Source organism: Geotrypetes seraphini, chromosome 3, assembly GCF_902459505.1.
Source record: "Geotrypetes seraphini chromosome 3, aGeoSer1.1, whole genome shotgun sequence".
Classification (NCBI taxonomy): Eukaryota; Metazoa; Chordata; class Amphibia; order Gymnophiona; family Dermophiidae; genus Geotrypetes; species Geotrypetes seraphini.
Window position 1 is genome coordinate 40,150,661 of NC_047086.1, and position 19,568 is coordinate 40,170,228.

The window sequence follows — 19,568 nt, forward strand, 5'->3', positions numbered from 1 at the left end:
CTACATCCCAACCTCCAGTCTCTGCACCTGACAGCTTGGTATCTCTCGGGCTGACTTCTCATGATACTCTTTTGTCTCAGCCCGTTCGTTTCATTCTAGATGCCTCCAGGAAACCATCAGAAGTGGACAAGATTTTCTTCCTGGTGTCTTCTTCACCATCTTGATCCCACTTCCCTGGCAGTGGAGACATTGTTGGATTATTTGCTTTCTTTGTCTGACTCTGGCCTTAAGTCTTCTTCCATCAGAGTCCATCTCAGTGCCATTGCTGCCTTTCATGAGCTGGTTCATGGAAAACTTCTCTCAGCTCATCCCCTGGTGTCCAGGTTCATGCGGGGTCTTTTCAATGTGAAACCACCTCTTAAAGCCCCTCCTGTTATCTGGGATCTCAATGTGGTTCTTTCCGCCTTAATGAAGCCTCCATTTGAACCTTTGGCTACCACTCCTTTCAAGTTTCTCACTTGGAAGGTACTTTTCCTTATTGCTCTTACCTCTGCCAGGAGGGTCAGTGAGCTCCATGCACTAGTTGTAGATCCACCTTTTACGGTCTTTCATCATGACAAGGTGGTTCTGCGTACACATCCAAAGTTTCTCCCTAAGGTTGTCTCTGAATTCCATCTCAACCAATCCATTGTTCTGCCTGTCTTCTTTCCGAAACCTCACTCTCATTCTGGGGAACAGGCTCTGCATACTTTGGATTGTAAGAGGGCTCTAGCTTACTATCTAGAGCATACGAAACCCCACAGATCAATTCCCCAACTCTTTCTGTCCTTTGATCCGAATAAATTGGGACGTCCTGTTTCTAAACGTACGTTGTCTAATTGGCTGGCAGCGTGCATTTCATTCTGTTATGCTCAGTCCGGACTGACACTGGAAGGTTCTGTCACAGCCCATAGAGTTCGAGCTATGGCAGCATCTGTAGCTTTCCTCCGTTCCACTCCTATTGAGGAAATCTGCAAGGCTGCTACTTGGTCCTCAGTTCATACTTTTACATCTCATTATTGTCTGGATGCTTTCTCCAGACGGGATGGACATTTCGGCCAATCTGTTTTACAAAATTTGTTTTCCTAATGGCCAACCTTCCCTCCATCCCTCTTTTTGTTAGCTTGGAGGTCACCCATCAGTCAAGAATATACTGCCTGCTTGTCCTGGGATAAAGCACAGTTACTTATCGTAACAGGTGTTATCCAGGGACAGCAGGCAGATATTCTTGCGTCCCACCCACCTACCCGGGTTGGCTTCTTAGCTGGCTTATCCTAACTGGGGACCGCGCGCCTCTGTCGGGCGGGAAGGCACTCGCGCGTGCGCGGTGCGGCCTACCAGAACTTTCCAAGTTCTTAGAGTGCAATCACTCTAAAATTGTCCGTACCGGGGCTCCGTCGGTGCCGTCACCCAACAGTCAAGAATATCTGCCTGCTGTCCCTGGATAACACCTGTTACGGTAAGTAATTGTGCTTTGTTGAGCCTTGCTCTGTATTATTTGTATTTATAAAATGACAATTGTACAGAATATTGTTTCTTTTTATACTTTAACTAGTCATTAACGGGTTACATTAACGGGTGCTAGAATATATGTATGTCTGTTTTCTGCCTCTCTCCCTCCCACTGTCTCTCTCTCTCTCCATGGCCCCCTTTCTCTGTCTTTCTGTCCCTCTCCCTGCCCCTGTGTCTTTCCTCCTTTCTTTCTGTCTCCCTCCCTCCTGCTGTCTGTCTGTCATTAATTCCCTGCATTTCCTTGTGCAGCAGCAGCAGGTATTTCCCTTCCCCTCCAGGTCCTTGTACAGCAGTATCAGCATTTTCCCCCACCCCCCTTCCCCCTTCCCTACTCTTACCATGATGTAGCCTGTTCCTTTTGGCCCCTCCCCCTTCCCTCCGGCGGTGTAGCCTGCTCCAAGAGCCCCCCCTTCCCTTATCGTGTTTCCCGCAGACAGGCCCAGCTTCTCCCTGCATGTACCCTTTTTTGTTTCTGTTTCCCTCCCTCGCATGGCTGCCTGCCTTGTTCCATTGAGTGGATCGCAGCTGGAGTCTCTTTCGGCGCTTCCCTGCCTGGCTCGCGGTCTGGCCTGCTCTGGGCGAGTGTCGCAGCGGCTCCTCTCGATCCCCGCCAGCTTTGGAAGCCTTCTCCGACGCTGGTGTGGCTCATGAGAGGAGCTGACACCGCGATCTGGAGAGCAGGGAGTCCAACATGCTCACGCATGCTCGCGCATGCTCACTCCTGTGGCCACGGACCTACATCTCACAGATCAGAGATCACGGAAGCATGCAGTTGAGTGCGCATGCACGGCTAGGGTTTTATTATATAGGATTAAATACATTCAATATAAAATCATGACTGAGGCTTGTACGGATGGGATCAGATGATTTGCGGGGACCGAGCTCACGGAGGTGGGGCGGAAATGGGGTTTTAAAATTTTAGTCCTAGTAGTTTGCCGGTCCACAAAATAATTATTTTATTTCTGCTGAGCCATAGTAGTAAAAAGGTTGAAAAACACTGATCTAGTTAACTTTACTTATTTTCCCTTTGAGTATTCTCACTTTGTTACTCATGACTCAGTAAGCATCAAAAGAGGCCTAGATTTATTTTAAAACATTTATTATCTCCCATCAGAAAAGTTTGGAAACAACTATTCGATCCGATGTGACTCCATGTCTCCCTATTACTGGTAATGGGGACTTTCTCCCTGGTATGGGGCTGGATGCGCATCCTCGATGGTCTGGGAAGAGTCTGTTTTATTTGTATCATGCTCCAAAATGATGGTTCTATTCAGTCCTTTCAGATGCTATGTGACTCTTCTGCCTTTGGAGCTGGAGACTGGTTTCCTTACAGTCAATTGCAACATTACGTACATTCCCTCCCTGGTTCTGCTCTGACAGAGGACATACAGGAGAAATTGTCAGAGGCTCTTTGTTTAACTGCACAGATACCTATCCCTCTGCGTTTTCATCACCGTTTTTTGCAGGAACTGTCTGGAGACTTGGACTATGCCACGTTAGCTGATAAATGGACTCAAGATTTACATTTCCCCGTCTCTGCTGACATGCTTAAGCGAAGTGTTTCCTTGGGGGCGAAATATTTGGTGTCTGTGGCGGAGAAAGAACGGTACTATAAATTTTTGGTTCGGGCATATTTTGCTCCTGTTAGAGCCTTCCACGCCCGCCTTTGCGCTACTGATCAATGTCCCAAGTGTGCAGCACCTAGAGCATCGTTGGGTCATATGTTTTGGCTCTGTCCGGGTATACGGGCTTATTGGACACGTGTATGCATCATACATCTTTCTGGCACTGTACTTGGTTACCCACGGACACCTTTATTTTCACATTAAAACTGTCCTTACACCCGGTTCGTCCGGGTGCTGCAGCGTTTGCCCGGAAAGCTATAGTTATGGGCATCAAGACTATTCTTCAGTGTTGGCTGTCACCCAATACCCCTACGGTGCCTCAATGGAGGACTCAAATGATCCAGCTGGCAGGATATGAACGTCTGTCCATTACAGATATGGATTCTAAATCTGTCTCCTTTTATCTTCGTTGTTGGTTGCCCTTTTGTTCCACTTTGCAACCCTCTGTATATAGTAGACTGATCAACTGACTGTTAGATGTTGGATTGATTGTTTCCATGGGTGAGTGGGTGGTGGGTTGGAGGGGTGTGTGTGTGGGGGGGGGGGGGAAGTTTTCCTGTCAACTGCTTTTTGTTGTACTGTTCTTTACTGTTGTTTGAAATTAATACACAGATTTAAACATAAAACATTTATTATCCTAGGACAAGCAGGCAGCATATTCTCTCACATGGGATGTCATCCACGGAGCCTGGTACGGACAGTGCTAAAATGTACTGAAACATTGAGTGGATTCTTTTGTACCCACTGTCTTACATTGAAGAAATGCTCTCTTAAGCTCAACACCTCCAACAGGAGAAATTTTTTGGAGCGGCCATGGCCTCGGAGGACAAATCGGTGCAGCATCGACATCTCCCTCGATGTCGGACTCAGTTCTTGCATCAGATAAACTTGCTAAGAAGCCATCCTCATTGCAACTGGCATCGCAGGCATCTTCTGCATCGAGTCCCTCGATGCATGCCAAGCATCAACACTACCATCATTCTCCATCAGTGCAGGCTGTCACCTCTGAGGCGTGTCTTGTCATTGAGGTCACCGATGCCTTGACACCGTGCTGCACCAAATGTACCAGCCGTTGAGCAATCAGTACCAGTGCAGTCCTTCCAGGGCCAACTGAAGGAGTTCTTCCATCAGGAGTTAGCTATACTGCTGCAATCGCAGTTGGCAACAGTGCTTGTACCGTCTCCCTCTGTACCAGACCAGTCTGAGCATGGCGCATCGAGGCCCCAAGGTACTGAACCTCACTCTCCTGAGAAATCAACATCTCAAAGAGCAACAAGATTCCATGGTATCGATCTTCACTCTTCTCTGGGTAAATCCACATCTAAGAAAGCATCGAGATTTCATAGTATCAGATCTCATTCTCCTTGATGCAAGTCAAGATCCACACACTCTCGGCATCAAACCTCTTCATCATCTTCATCTGATCGGTACCAACATGTTTGTAGGAGTTCTTCTCGACGTTCTCACCATCATCATACTCCCCAGATTAAGAAGCGCAGATCTCCATCTTATCCTTCATACAGAGAGTCATCTGGAGTTGGGCAAGTGGATTCGGATCTCTTTATTCACCATGACACTGATCTTGAGCCCAAATTATCTGTTCTAGAATCATATGTAATCCCATCAAATCCATCTCCTCCTCCACCCAGGCACAGATCACCTACTGAAGATCTGTCTTTCACAAAATTCATACAATAGATGGGCAAAGCTTTGCCAGTTAAATTGGAATCAGACTCAGACTCTGAGCTGAGAGTGGGGCTTCTTGAAGCATTGGATTTTGAAGACATTCCTAAAGAACTCCTCAAGTTACTACTCCACAGTTTACTCAAGGAGGTTATGTTTAAGAACTGGGAGAGTCCTTTTACTCTTCCCATAGCTCCTAGAAAAATTGACTCCTTATACAGAATTCAGTCATGCCCAGGCTTTGATAAGCTGCAGCTGCAACACCAGTCTTTGCTGGTTGAATCTACTCTTTAAAAGTCTTCAAGCACACAAATGTATGCTAGTGCGACACCAGGCTGGGAAGATCACCTTTTCCAGAATTCTGTGTTAGCTAGCAGAGTGCTCAGCTATAATTTCTTTGTCATTCTATTTCAAACAGCTTGTGAAAAGACTTTCTGATTTTGAGCAATATACTCGTATTCCATCAGATCACCTTCCAGAGTTTCAGGAATCTACTCATAGTCTTCTTCAAACCAGAATGTTCATGGCTAGAATGGCTTTTGATGCATCCAGAGCATCGGCTATGTCTAGCCTGGCTTTGAGTTTCTGATCTTGACATTAACCTTCAAGATCGCCTGGCAAATGTTCCTTGTCTGGGAGAGGAGTTGTTTGGAGATAAAGTTGAAGATGCAACACAAAGGCTTACTTTACATGAGCAGAGCTGGGCTACTTTAGCGGGATCTAAGAAGACTCAACTTTCTAAATCTTCCCAGAAATAATCTTATATGTCTTACATGAGGCACTATCCGGCAACCTTGTCCTCTTCTAAACCTCCACTACAGAAGAGACAAAAGACTCAAAGGCCTGCTCTACAAAAATCAACCCAGTCTTTTTGACATGTTATTAGAGAACATAGTCACAATTCCTCCTACTCAGCCTCCTCCCCAACCTATTGTAGACTGTCTTCTCTTGTACTATTGACATTGGACTCTCATCACAAGGGTCCTAAAAGTAATACAGAAGGGTTACTCTCTATGTTTCAACAACATCCCTCCAAGAGAGTCCTCTTTCACATTTCAACAGATGTTCTTTCTTCTTCAGGAAATCAAAGCTCTATTTCACCTCGATACCACAGAGTTATTCCCCCTTATCCAGAAAAGGCAAGGGTTCTACTCAAGGTATTTCCTAATTTCTAAAGAAGAAGGGAGGTCTTTGTCCTAGTCTCGACTTCCAAACTCTCAACAAATATTTAGTCAAAGAGAAGTTTTGCAAGTTATCTTTGGGTACTCTATACCCACTTCTAGAAAGAAACAAATGGCTGTGCTCTCTAGACCTCAAAGAGGCATACACACACATCCCTATACACCCAGCCCACAGAAAATACCTTCGCTTTTGTGTTGACCATCGTCATTTTCAATACAAAGTACTACCATTCAGCCTAGCTTCCTCTCTAAGAGTGTTCACAAAATGCTGAGTGGTGGTAGCAGCAACCCTTCATACTTATGGTTTCAAGGTGTTTCCCTACCTGGACAATTGATTAATCAAAGCAGCATCACCTCAAGCAGTCCAGTCAGCTACTCAGGTGATCATAACTCTTCTGGAACTTCTCAGATTTGAAGTAAATTATCAAAAGTTTAATCTCCATCCAACTCAAATATTGGAGTTTATAGGAGCCGTACTCAACACCATTCTTCAACTTTGCAATCATATGTCTACTCTTTAGAAAATTTCAGCAAGACAAACAATGTGTCTCCTGGGTCACATGACATCCACAATTCATATAACCCCCTTCGCCCAGCTCAATATCAGACTACCTCAATGGACTCTAGCATCTCAGTGGTCTCAAACCACGGATCCACTATCCCAGTGCATCAGTCTCCTTGTCTCTTCGTCAATCTCTCCACTGATGGTCGCAACCAGAAAATCTATCCAGAGGTTTGCTGTGTCACATCCCTCCATGTCGGCAAGTACTCATGATGGATGCATTCATATATGCATGAGAAGCTGATCCAGAATATTGCGGCTAGGTTGATCTTTGCAAAAGGAAATTTGGCCATGTTTCTCTGTTTTTGCTAAAACTTCATTGGCTCCCAATTATTTCTAGAGTATATTTAAAATGTGCTTGCTTTACATTTAAGATCTTGTATGGTATTTTCCCTTCCTTCCTTCCTCTATTTTGGAATTCTACAAGATCTGAAATTACTAGATCTTGTAAAAAACTTAAATTATCCTTTCCTACACTGAAAGGTGTCATCTATATTGGAAAACTAGGGCAGTCTCTTCTTTTAAAAATTACTGATCTTTGGAATAATTTTCCTGTCCAGTTGCGTGACCTGGGCTATCTTCAATTATTCCATAAACACCTGAAAACTTGGCTTTTTTCAAAAATGTGATCTTCGTTTCTTTCTATATTATCCCTATCCCTATTGTATTTTTTTCCTTAATCTTCTGTAAACTGAGAAGATGCGGTATATAAGCTTAAGATTTAGTTTGGTTTAGTTTAGATGGTCTTGTTTACTCAGGGAGTTTGGTCTACTCAAGAGAGAACACTCCACAACAACCTGTTAGAGCTTTGGGCTATTCACAATGCTCTAAGAACATTTCAGAATTGTCTTGTTAATCAGGTCCTCCTTGTCAGAACAGGCTATCAAGTGGAAATGTACTATATCAACAAAAAAGGGGGAATGGGCTCTCTTCGTCTATGTCAGGAAGCCCTTCATATTTGAAAATGGGCGATTTCTCAAAATATCTTCCTCTAAGGCAGAATATGTGTAAGGAAAGCAGAATGCTCTGGCTGACAGGCTCAGCAGGCTTTTTCAGCCATATGAGTGGACTCTCAATTCCAAGGTCTTGCAACACATCTTCTCAGTTTGGGGGACTCCTCAGATAGACCTGTTTGCGTCTCCCAACAATCACAAGTTACCTCAATTCTGATCCAAACAATCCAGATGGTTTTGATTATCGACACTTGGACATGCTGGCGATTAGGAAGTCCAAATGCTGAGTTAGGATGCTTTTTGGACATTTTATATTTTTTTATTATGGGCTCCAAAGTTACTCAGCACTTTAAATACCAATAATAACATTTTAAACTCAATCCTCTGTTTAATTGGTATCCAGTGCAAATGTTAGTTATTAGCTAATGGCATAGCCAGAAAGATAATTTTGAATGGGCCTGAGCTCAAAGTGGGTGGGCACAATGTTTTCTCTCTGCCTCCCTCCTCCCCCAGTACTTCCCAATTCAAAGTATAAATACTTTAGCTCAGCCATTCCCAACCCAGTCCTCAGGATACATCTAGTCCCATTGGGCTTTCAGGCTATCCACAATAAATATTCATGAGCTAGGATTGCATACAATTGAGGTGGTGCATGTAAATCTGTCTCATAGATATTAATTGTGAATAACCTGAAAACCCATTGGGATTAGGTGTGCCCCAAGGACTGGGTTGTATATGTCTGCTTTAGCTAATAAGATCCCCAAGGTCTGTCAGGTGAAGACTTCCTCCGAAAATGGCCAGAGTTCTCTTTTACCAAGCTTGTCAGACAGCAGAAATGTCCATGAATCACTGATGCCAGCAGCTCATAAATGTCAGTGGCTCAAAGATGCTTGGTAGAAGGGAGTTCTGGAGATTGCATCTTCAAAAAGATCTAAATAGAATGGAGTCGATCCAGAATGCTGCTACAAAATTGGTTAGAGGTCTTTGTCATAAAGTATATAGAGATAGACTTAGAGACCTTCATATGTATACTCTGGAAGAAAGATGGGAGAGAGAGGGAATATGATAGAGACCTTTAAATCTCTCTGGCATTAATGTACAGCATAAGAGGGCATAGGATGAAGTTAAGAGGTGATAGGCTCAGGAGTAATGTAAGGATATACTTTTGTACAGAAAGGATAGTAGATGCTTGGTATAGTTTCCCTGTAGAGATGGTAGAGACAAAAACTGTGTCCAAATTCAAGAAAGTGTGGGGCAGGCATGTGGCATCTTTTAGGGAGAGGAGATTGTAGATGCTGTGGATCGGCAGAATGTATGGGCCATTTGGCTCTTATCTGCCATCATGTTTCTATGTTCCATTCCTTCACTTTTGACATATTGATCTTAACATTTTAGCTCTTTACTCTCGTTTTTTCTTTTTGCCTCTCTGTCTACTCATATTTTACCTTCTTTTGTATTCTTTTCCTTCATTTTACTTATCAGCTGCCTATCAAATTTCCATCTCCTCCCTTCACCAGCTTTCCCATTTGCCATTTCCCCCAGTTTTCCATTCCCTTTCTTTTTTAATATGCAACCACAATACCATATTTCTACCCCTTGTAATCACTATCCTTCTCTCATTCATCCCCCCACTCCCCAGCTTCTCCCAGCATCTTCCTCCCTCTACCCTTCTTGCTCAGCATCTGCTCCTTTTTTTCAATCCTCTCCACCCTTGTAGTCTATCTTTATCCCTTCCACTCCACCCTCAGCATCTTCCCATCCTTTTGTTCTTCTCTCCTGCTCCCTTATCCTGTGACCAGCATTTCTCTCTCTCTCTCACCTCCCTCACACTGTTGAGAATCTCTCTACCCTTCCCCTCTTTCCATTACACCCTGGGTCCAACATCTCCTCCCCCATGCAAGATCTTTCCATCTGTCCTCTCTACTGCCATGTCCAACTTTTCTCCCTTCGTGCAGCATTTTTCACTCCCTCTCACCTCAATGTCCAATTCTCCTTCCCTCTCTCCTCCCATCTCCAACAATTCTCTCTCTTCTCATCCTCCCTCCCATTGTCCAGCCTTTCCCTAGCAACTCCATAGTCTGGATCTTCTCCCCTACCTTAACAAGTGTCTCTTTTCAAAGGGTCACTGGCAGCAACAGCAATTCCTACACCCTTCCTTCATTCTGCCTTGTTCCGCCCAGGTGGAAATAGGAAGTTGCATCGAAGAGGGACAGAATGTAGCAGAAGGAAGGCTTCAGGGTCAGCTGCAGGAAGCATGTAGGAATTGTTGCCGCTGCTGATGACCCTTTGAAGAGAGAAGCTTGTTAAGGGAGTGAGAGAGGGAGATGCAAGACCACAGGAGCCTTCATAGCCAAGCCCAACTTGCTTTTCCCATGCCAGATGTGCACCACTGCTGAGTGGGTCTAATCTCAAAGTGGGTGAGTCCAGGTCCACCTACATTGGCTTCCCATTTTATCCAGAATAAAATTTAAGCTGGTGGTCACGTCTTTTAAAATCTTACACGGCAATGCACCACACTACCTTACCCACTTGGCAATACCATTACAAGGCTCCTCCAAGTAGTTAACTCGAAACCTATTTCAGCTAAAATTCCCAAAGTATAAGAACTTAAAATCCACCAGGCAAATGACCCCATCCATTCAATATCAATTCATTAAACTCTGGAATAATTTCCCACTAGGCCTACATTCATGTCATCACTATCTTAGAATCAGAAAATTACTCAAAACGATTTATACCAGGAAATCGAGACTATTATGGATTGATCGGTCACACCAGAACTTTACCTACTCTACAATTATAACTTTTGAAATATACATTCTATCATTGTAACTCCTAGGTTAACTGTCCTAACCTTTTAAATATTGTAACCCATCCTTGTACTGTAATTCCTAGGTTAATTGTCCTAGCCTCTTAAAATTGTGGAATAGAAGAACCTGTATAACCTAACTTAGCTTACTGTATGATGCCACTCTTGTTTTTCAGCTCCCAATGTGGCAGTTGGAGGTATCTCTTCTCAGTCTAGCACCTATGATGCTAATGGTCATTCTGAGAATGCAGTTGATGACCATACAGCACAATGTTCTCGTACAAAGCAGGAATTTGAACCCTGGTGGACAGTGGATTTGAAATCAGTTTTTAGAGTTTTCTCTGTCGCAGTGACCAGCAGAGGTGACTGTTGTAATGAACAAATCAATGGAACACAAATTCTAATTGGGCACTCTGCAGAAGGCAGGAAAAAAAACCCAAGGTACTAAAATGTTTGCGATGGAGTAATAATGAGAAATTATAGAGTACTAGTCTTTAAGCCCGTTACATTAACAGGTGCTAGAATAGATGTGTGTGTGTGTCGTTCTTTCTTTCTTTCTGTCTCCTTGGCCGCTGTCTGTCTGTCTTTTTTTCTTTGTCTCTCTTTCCTTGGATGCTGTCTGTCTGTCTTTTTTTCTTTGTCTCTCTCTCTTTGGACGCTGTCTGCCTGTCTTTCTTTGTCTCTCTCTCTCCTTGGACGCTGTCTGTCTATTTGTCTCTCTTTCTGTCTGTCTCTCTGGCCCCCCTGTCTGTCTGTCATTCTTTCTGTCTGTGTCTCTCCCTTTCCCTCTCCCCCTGGCCCCCTGTTGTGCCATGCTGCCTGCCTGCTTCGTGGCCCCTTCTGTTCCCCCCCTCCCAGAGCAAAGCACGATTGCTCTCTGGCCCCCAGCACATCCCTCCCCCAAAGCAGCCCCCTTTCCCCCTGTTATGTCATGCCTGCCTGATCCGTGGCCTCCTTCTGTCCCCTCTCTCCCAGAGCAAAGCATGATTGCTGTCTGCTCCCTCAGCACACCCCTTCCCCAAAGCAGCCCCCTTTCCCTCTCGTCCTGGCCCCCTGCCTGCCTGTATTACTCCCAAACCCGGCTTCCTGCTTTCTTCTGGCCCACCGGCACAAACTGCTGCCGCCACTGCTGCTCCTCTTCAAAGCAGCCTGCTGAAGATCGCCAGCTGGCTGTAACGAACCTTGCAGGCTGCTCTCCACCTCTGTAGCATGTTCCCTCTGATGCAATCCCGCCCTTCCTCTGACGTATGGGATTGCATCAGAGGGAACATGCTACCGAGGTGGAGAGCGGCCTGCGAGGTTCGCTACAGCTGGCCGGCGATTCTCAGCAGGCTGCTTTGAAGAAGAGCAGCAGCAGCAAATTTTGGGGCCTTACAGTGAGTGAGGGCGGGAGGGGGGAGTCGCCAGCGTGTTCCCTACCTCCGTGTTCGAAAATGGAATTCGGCATGGAGGGACACATCATGCTGTCAGGAAACATGCCATCCTAAGTGCGCATGCACGCTTAGGGTTTTATTATAGAGGATGAGGAAAAAGTAGTACTGGCTCTGCTGTCTTCCTATGTGGAATCTCAAGGCTGCAACATCAGTTCTAGATACTGTTAGATCTAAAATAAAGCTGCTATCTTGTGGAGGAATGTTAGTGTGTTTATGTTTATTCAAATCTTTATATACCGTCTATACAGCCAAAAAGGATCAAAGCGGTTTACATCATCTTAATCAAATTTGTGAAAAGAATTCCATTAAAAATAGAAAAGTGTAGTAATAGATGTGTAGATTCCTGGGCTTGGAAATTAATTGTTGAATTTATTTATTAGTTTCTAGGCCAGTTCCCCAACATAGTTGGCCAAAGTGATATATTCTATATCTAGTCCTTGCTGCAACTTAGGACCTGGTGTGAGGAATAACGGTGGTCATAGCATGGATGAATTTTAATCACTGGAGTTGAGGATATTAAGGAAAACAACAGCAGTTGCATTTAACTTTAAAATGGTACATCATGCTGATAAAATTAATTTGAAAGAAACTAAAACACATTTTTGAAAGAATTAAGTATGCATGTAGGTAAAGAAACTGTTAAAAAATGCCCTCTTAGAAGTCCAGACCAAGTGTATTTTGTGTCAAGGGCGGACTGACCATTCAGGCAACCAGGCAGTGCCTCAGAGCCTAGAGCAGCTGAGGGCACAGTGCTTCCTTTCCCATGTGTTCTCTCCCTCTCTTCTGCCCATGGGTATGGCACTGATTTTCTTCCCTCTGTTTCTGAACTCACCCCTCCATTTACCTTAAAACCTGCATTTCTGTGAAGAAGTCACTGACAACAGCAATGATCCACTTAAGCTGCCTGCTGCAGAGTCAGGAACCTGTTCTCTGCTGCATCTCACCCATGTGGCAGTAGGAAGGGGGGGGTGCAGGATGCAGCAGACAGCAGAAGATACTGGGCTATAAGGATGGAACAAGGGAGAGGAGATACTGGGTATGGTGGAACCATATGGGAGAGGCCATGAAGGGGTTGTCAAGGTGATGCATGAGAAAAGGATAGCGAGTAAAGAGGGTAGAAATTTGCTATTGGGAAGTAGACGACAGTTCGAATGGAACAGGAGCCTAGGGAAGGGTGGGACCAGAAATGGGAGAGGTATAGGATTGGAGAAGGAGGTGGAAGGTGAAAGTAAAAAGGAGGTGGAAGGTGAAAGTAAAAAGGAGATGGAGAACTAGAAGGTGAGAAAGAGGGTTAGTGGACAGAGAGGCAGAAAAAAAAAAAAAGAGAGGAAAGAGCTAAAAGGGAAAGATCAGTTTGTCAAAGACACGTGTAATGAGGAAATAGACAAGGCAGGAGGAGTAATGACAATGGAATGGGAGCAGAAGGCAAGAAAATAGGAAAGAGAAACTGGGACCAGCATCACAGAAAAATAAAATATCCAGGCAATAAAGAACATAAGAGTTGCCATACTGGGACAGATTGAAGGTCCATCAAACCCAGAATCCTGTTTCCAACAGTGGCCAACCCAGGTCACAAGCACCTGGCAAGATCCCAATAGTAAAACAGATTTTATGCTACTTAACCTTGGAATAAGCACTGGATTTCTTTATGTGCACTTTAATAATGGCTTATGGACTTTTCTTTTAGGAAGTAAGCCAAAACTTTTTTAAAACCTGCTGCGCTAACTGCTTTTACAACATTCTCTGGCATTGAATTCCAGAGATTACACGCTGAGGCCCAGATTCTCGTTGGGACACTGAGGGCTCCTTTTATAGCACGCGCTATAGCACGCTAGCCGTAAAACTACTGCCTGCTCAAGAGGAGGCGGTAGCGGCTAGCGTGTGGGGTATTTTAGCGCACGCTATTCTGAGCGTTAAGGCCCTAACGCACTTTCGTATAAGAAGCCCTGAAAGTTATGTGCCAGTAGGCAGTGGCGTACCTAGCATATGTGGCACCCGGAGCCCATCATTTTTTGGCACCCCCCCATCTGTACGAAAAACATGATTTTTAGTAACAAGCCACATGTCACACAAGTAGTACCTAGGAAAAGGCAGCATCTTACATACTGCAGTGAGCAGTACAACATCAATACACCCATTGTAAAACTAAACAAGCCAGACCAGTACAGATCAATCCTACACTGTCAATCCTAACAGAAAACCATGCTTTCGAACACACAGAACACAGAAAACACCTTCGCCTAGTATGGAATATGTCATCACAAACTAACCCCTCCCCCTTTTACAAAACTGTAGTGTGGATTTTAGCCACGGTGGTAACATCTCTGACGCTCATAGAATTCTGAGCATCAGAGCTGCTACCACCACGGCTGCCGCAAAAAAATGCTCCACAGTTTTGTAAAAGGGGGGATAAAATAGAAATACATAGACAAAGGTTAAATTGAACCAGCAAGAAGCTGGACTCTGCATAAAATGCAACACCACAGAAACAGTGACATATGTCTCCTAAAGCAATAAATAAATAGAAAATTTTTGTTCTACCTTTGTCTTTTCTGGTTTCTGCTTTCCTCATCTTCTTGTTACTGTCTTCCTTCCATCCACTATCTGCCATCTCTTTGCCCCTCCCTATATGGCATCTTCTCTCCTTCTGTGCCCCTTCCAGAAACTGTATGCCTCCCCCTTCCATCTCTCCTCTAGACTCCCCCCCTTTGGTCTGGCATCCATCATCTTCCCTCTGTTCCCTCATGATCTGGCATCTTTCTCCTTTCATCTCTCTTTCCCTCCCCCCTGTGGTTTTTAGCATCTCTCTCTTCTCATTTCCTCCACTCAGATCTGATATCTCTGTCTCCTTCCCCATTCTCTGGCATCTCTCTCTCTTCTCTCTCTTCCCTTTCCTTCTCTGGTCTTCCTTCTTTATTTTCTGCCTCCGTTTAAATTAAATTCTTTCTTACTATACAATCTTCAGTTTCCCTCTTTTCACTATGTCTACCCACAGCATGCCACCCCTTTCCTTCACCCCTCCACTATCTCACTAACTCTATCTTCTTCCCCCATCCAGCATATGTCCTTTTTCTTTATCCTTCCTTCCATCCAGTATGTGTTCTCTTTTTACACTTACATTCAGAATTTGCTCTCACTTCTCCCCACTTCCATCATCTCAAGTTTCAAGTTTATTATAACATTTGATTAATCGCTTATTCCGAATTCTAAGCGATGTACAAAGTGATAAAATTACAAAAAATAGGAAGACAAATATAAAAGAGATATACAATAACTACTAATACATTGTAGTAAATGAAATTACAAACATAAACGACAAGTTTCATAACTACTAATACATAATAATAAATTAAATTACACATACATTAATAAAAACATAGGGAAAACTCGGGATGAAATACAATCTAGTTATAAAAGTAGAACAATTAAGGTTAAAAACAATAGGAAGGGGAATAAAAAACAATCAAAGTAGTTAAAATGGACTAAGAGCCAAAAGCAGTTCAATTAAACATTGAATGCATCTTGAAAAAGAAGACTCTTTAGTTTGCTCTTAAAATTTTCAAGATTCTTTTCATCTCTCAGATGAATTGGAAAAGAATTCCAGGATTGGGGAGCTGTAACAGAAAAAATAGTCTGCCGCCGCGTATTAATAACTTTAAGAGAAGGGATGACCAACAAATTTTGGTCACTTGACCTCAAGAGTCTAGGTGATGTATATGGAATTAAAACCCTATAAATAAAGGCTGGGGTTTTAAATGCCAGAGATTTAAAAGTAAGGAGGCATAGTTTATACATAATGCGGTGAGCAACAGGAAGCCAATGAGCTTTCTCAAGTAGGGGAGTGATGTGATCAAATTTTTTGGCTTTCGTAATGAGTTTGATTGAGGCATTCTGTATGATTTGCAGACGTCTAGTTTCCTTTTGAGACAGTCCTTTGAACAGGGCGTTACAATAGTCAATTTTAGAAATAACTAGAGAGTGAACTTACATCATCTGCCCACTTCTCTCAATCTCTCCATCCACCACAGGCCCATCTTTCTTCCTTCCTCACCTTTCCGATTTTGGCAACAAGACCTGCAATGCCGCCCCCCCCCCCCCCCAGGACAACAGGCCCGGTCCGACAAACCTCCCTGCCTGTGGCCGGCGATGTCTGAACTGCCTTCTTACAGCAGCCGAAGCATTGTAGTTGCATATGACTGCCGTAAAGGTTGTCTCTGATGCAACTTCCGGTTGTGTCAGAGATGACCTTTACGGCAGCCACACGCAGTTTCAACGCTCTAGCTCAGGGATGCCCACACTTTTTGGGCTTGAGAGATACTTTTAAAATGACCAAGTCAAAATGATCTACCAACAATAAAATTTAAAAAAAACACAAAGCACACTGCACGCTGAGAAAATGTTAATTATCATTCCTATTCTGGGGTTTTTTCAAAGAGGTCAAGGCAGATGACTCTATGCACTATCACCTCAGTAACAACCATACAAAAATAGACAAATATACCCCCTCCCTTTTTACTAAACCACAATAGCAGTTTTTAGTGCAAGGAGCTGCGCTGAATGTCCAGCGCTGCTCTGGACACTTTGTGACATTTCCACCCTACGCGACGGTCATGTCAAAGTGAAACCCCAGTCTCAATCCTGTATTAGAGACCAGAGTCTGCCTAAGGACGATCAGGAAGAAGATCCTGAAAACCGTGCTGCCTGTCCTGAGCCTTCTGAGCCGGAGCAATGCCCAGGGTATAAGTTAGCTCCACGACCCAAGAGAAGCCTGAGTCACACTAAGAAGTTAAACCAGGTTCCCAGTAGTATTCTGCCCGGCAACCTGGAGGGGAGCCCAAGAGCACGCAAGCTAGACACACACACACTGAGTGCAGGGCGTGGCCAAAAGCCTCTTAAGCAGCTCTCCAGAGCATTAAGAGAAAAAGCACACCAGGAGCTGGCAGAGAAGGTTCTCCGGGCCAGGCAAAGGCCAGACCCCACTCCAGAACCTATGGAGTGCGAGGATTCCCTGCCTCAAGAGCCAGCCGAGCAGCTGGGTATGGTGGAAAACATGGAACTGGATGAATGGGGCATGCCTGAGACCGATACGGAGGAAGCCATGGATGTAGGCTTGGCAGCTTTCCACTAAGGGTGGCAGGTACGGAGCTGCATAAGAATAATAAGGGAAAAGATTAATGGAAAGCTATTTTTGATTGTTTTGTTGGAGTAAAGACAAGCCCAGAGCAGTGCTGCAGCAGCCTGATTAACTCACTACACTACAGCTGTGCAGAAGCTCAGAGGAACTGGAGAAGGTTTGCTGGCTTGTGAAACAGTTTCCCAATTAAGCCACCTAAGTTCTAAGGACTTACAGAATTGGGGTAGGAACCCCGAAGAACCAAGGGTTGGGTTTCAGAGGGAGCTTATTGAAGCTAGATATTGAAAGGGGATCCAACAATTCTGTGGCCCAGCAGTGGGAAAGACTGTAAGCTAATTAGTGCTGAAAGAACAAGAGCCTGCGGTGAGGCTAGAGTTTTTTTTTTGCTTTGCATGTTTTAAGTTTACTTGATGATAGAACCTGTAAATACCTGGTGAAGAAACCGGATTGTCTTGAATTGAAAGTCCAGGGTGCAAGCGCAATTCTTAAGGACTTCCTATGGGACTAATTTTGATGTGTTTCTTCAGAGACTGTGTTTCCATGCAGGGAGAGCAGTAAAACCGGGACTGTGAATTTACCTGATAGCAGCCCTGCGCTGCTTTCACAGAACTGAGTGTAAGACAAAAGTCTTTTATTTGTGGTTTTTTTTTGAACAGGGAAACTTGGACTTTAATGATTCCTTATCTGTATTTTGAGCTTTCTAATGATTATGTGTTAGGCGATAAAGTAAACCTGACACATTATTTTTGATTCAACTAGGCTCGCTGTGCTTTATTTGAGCGAAGACTAGGATATTGAGGCACCAGTGAGGTCTCCCCCTTTGGGAGCCATGCCAGGGTTGTGCTACCCCCTATCGGCGGTCCTCCTTAATCTTACAGAGGCCCCGGCAGGTGACAACTTATAGGCTCCCTGCGCTAAAAACCGCTATTGCGGTTTAGTAAAAGGGGGCCATAGTGCAAAATATAGACAGCAGATATAAATTCTCAAAACGGATACATTTTGATCATTAAATTGAAAATAAAATCATTTTTCCTACCTTTTTGTCTGGTGATTTCATGAGGCTCTGGTCCTTCTTCTTTCTCCTCCTGGCCCCCCCTCTTTCTTTCTCTCTCCCCCTGGCCCCCCTCTTTATTTCTGCCTTTCTTTCTCTCTCCCCCTGGCCCCCCTCTTTATGTCTGCCTTTCTTTCTCTCTCCCCCGGCCCCCTCTTTCTTTTTCTCTCCCCTGGCCCCCCTCTTTCTTTCTGCCTTTCTTTCTCTCTCCCCCTGGCCCCCCTCTTTATTTCTGCCTTTCTTTCTCTCTCCCCCTGGTCCCCCTCTTTATTTTTGCCTTTCTTTTTCTCTCCCCCTGGCCCCCCTCTTTATTTCTGCCTTTTTTTTTCTCTCCCCCTAGCCCCCACAAAGCCATCGTGCCAATTTCTCCACTTCCACAATTCTTTCCTTACTCTCACCCCCAAGCCAGCAGCCAATTTCTCCCTGTTCCTTCCCCGAGCCAGGCCCGGCGCGTACAAGCGTCGGGCCCACAAAAGTCTTCACTTCCGGGGTCAGTTCTAACGGGGAGGAAGTTGCCGGCCAGCCAGACAGCGATTGGCTGGCTCAGAACTTACCCTCCGACGTTAGAATTGACGCCGGAGGTGAAGTCTTGTGGGCTCTGTGCTATTTCCCCGCCCGCCTCACCTTTTGTCTCCACCTACCACGCAGTTGCCAGCCGGCTGGGTTAAGGAGTGACTCTGCGGGGGAGCCGGTGCCGGGATGCGGTGGTGAGACGGAGCAACAGCAGAATAGGGAGGGTGGCTGGCTGTGCACCCCCTTGGGGCGTGCAACCGGGGCGGACCGCCCCCCCGCACCCTATTGGTATGCCACTGGCAGTAGGTATCCTACCACTGCTTAACTTGTTTTGGTTTTATTTTCTAAATTTTTATTCATTTTCACTTCTTACAAGTATATCAATTAGATCATACAAATCACTTGAAAGTCTAATCAAATAACATCATAAATATATAAATAGAAATCCCTCCCCCTCCCATCCCTTCCATCAATAGTATTAAATTCAATCAATATTACATACATTATAATCAAAAATATTAAAAATACCAATATTATAACTCTATATACCCTCCCCCATTCTAATTATATTCTGTTATGTAAGAAGGTGTCTAATCATTACAATATGTTATCAATGGCCCCCAAATCTTTTTTAAATTATTATAATTCCCCTTTTGTAAAGCAATTATTCTTTCCATTTTATATATATGGCATAGTGAGTTCCACCAAAAGGTGTAATTGAGTCTGGTGTAATCTTTCCAATTTCTAGTAATATGCTGAATGGCAACTTCTGTCATTATTAATAGAAGTTTATTATTATTTGTTGAAATTTGGCTTTTCAATCTCATAGATGTACCAAATAAAATTGTATCATACGATAAGGCTACATGGTTTTCTAATAGAGAATTAATTTGGGACCAAATTGATTTCCAAAAGGCATTGATACAGGGACAGAAAAAATTAAATGATCTAAAGTCCCTGCTTCCAGATTACAGTGCCAACATCTATTATACTTAGAGCTATCTAACTTTTGTAAACGAACTGGGGTTCAAAAAGCTCTATGCAATAAAAAGAACCAAGTTTGTCTCATAGATGCAGACACTGTACATCTCATTCTCCAAGACCATATTCGTGGCCATTGAGATGCAGAAATT

General features: G+C 44.2%; 1 protein-coding gene across 1 annotated transcript in view; it reads left to right on the forward strand.

Moving 5' to 3' along the window:
* The window catches only part of LOC117357167 (pentraxin fusion protein-like), a 191,589-nt gene that overhangs the window by 84,169 nt on the left and 87,852 nt on the right, over positions 1–19,568 (forward strand). Inside the window, exon 9 of the mRNA XM_033937539.1 lies at positions 10,481–10,745. Within this exon, the coding sequence (XP_033793430.1) occupies positions 10,481–10,745 (265 nt within the window). The remainder of the gene's footprint in view (positions 1–10,480; positions 10,746–19,568) is intronic.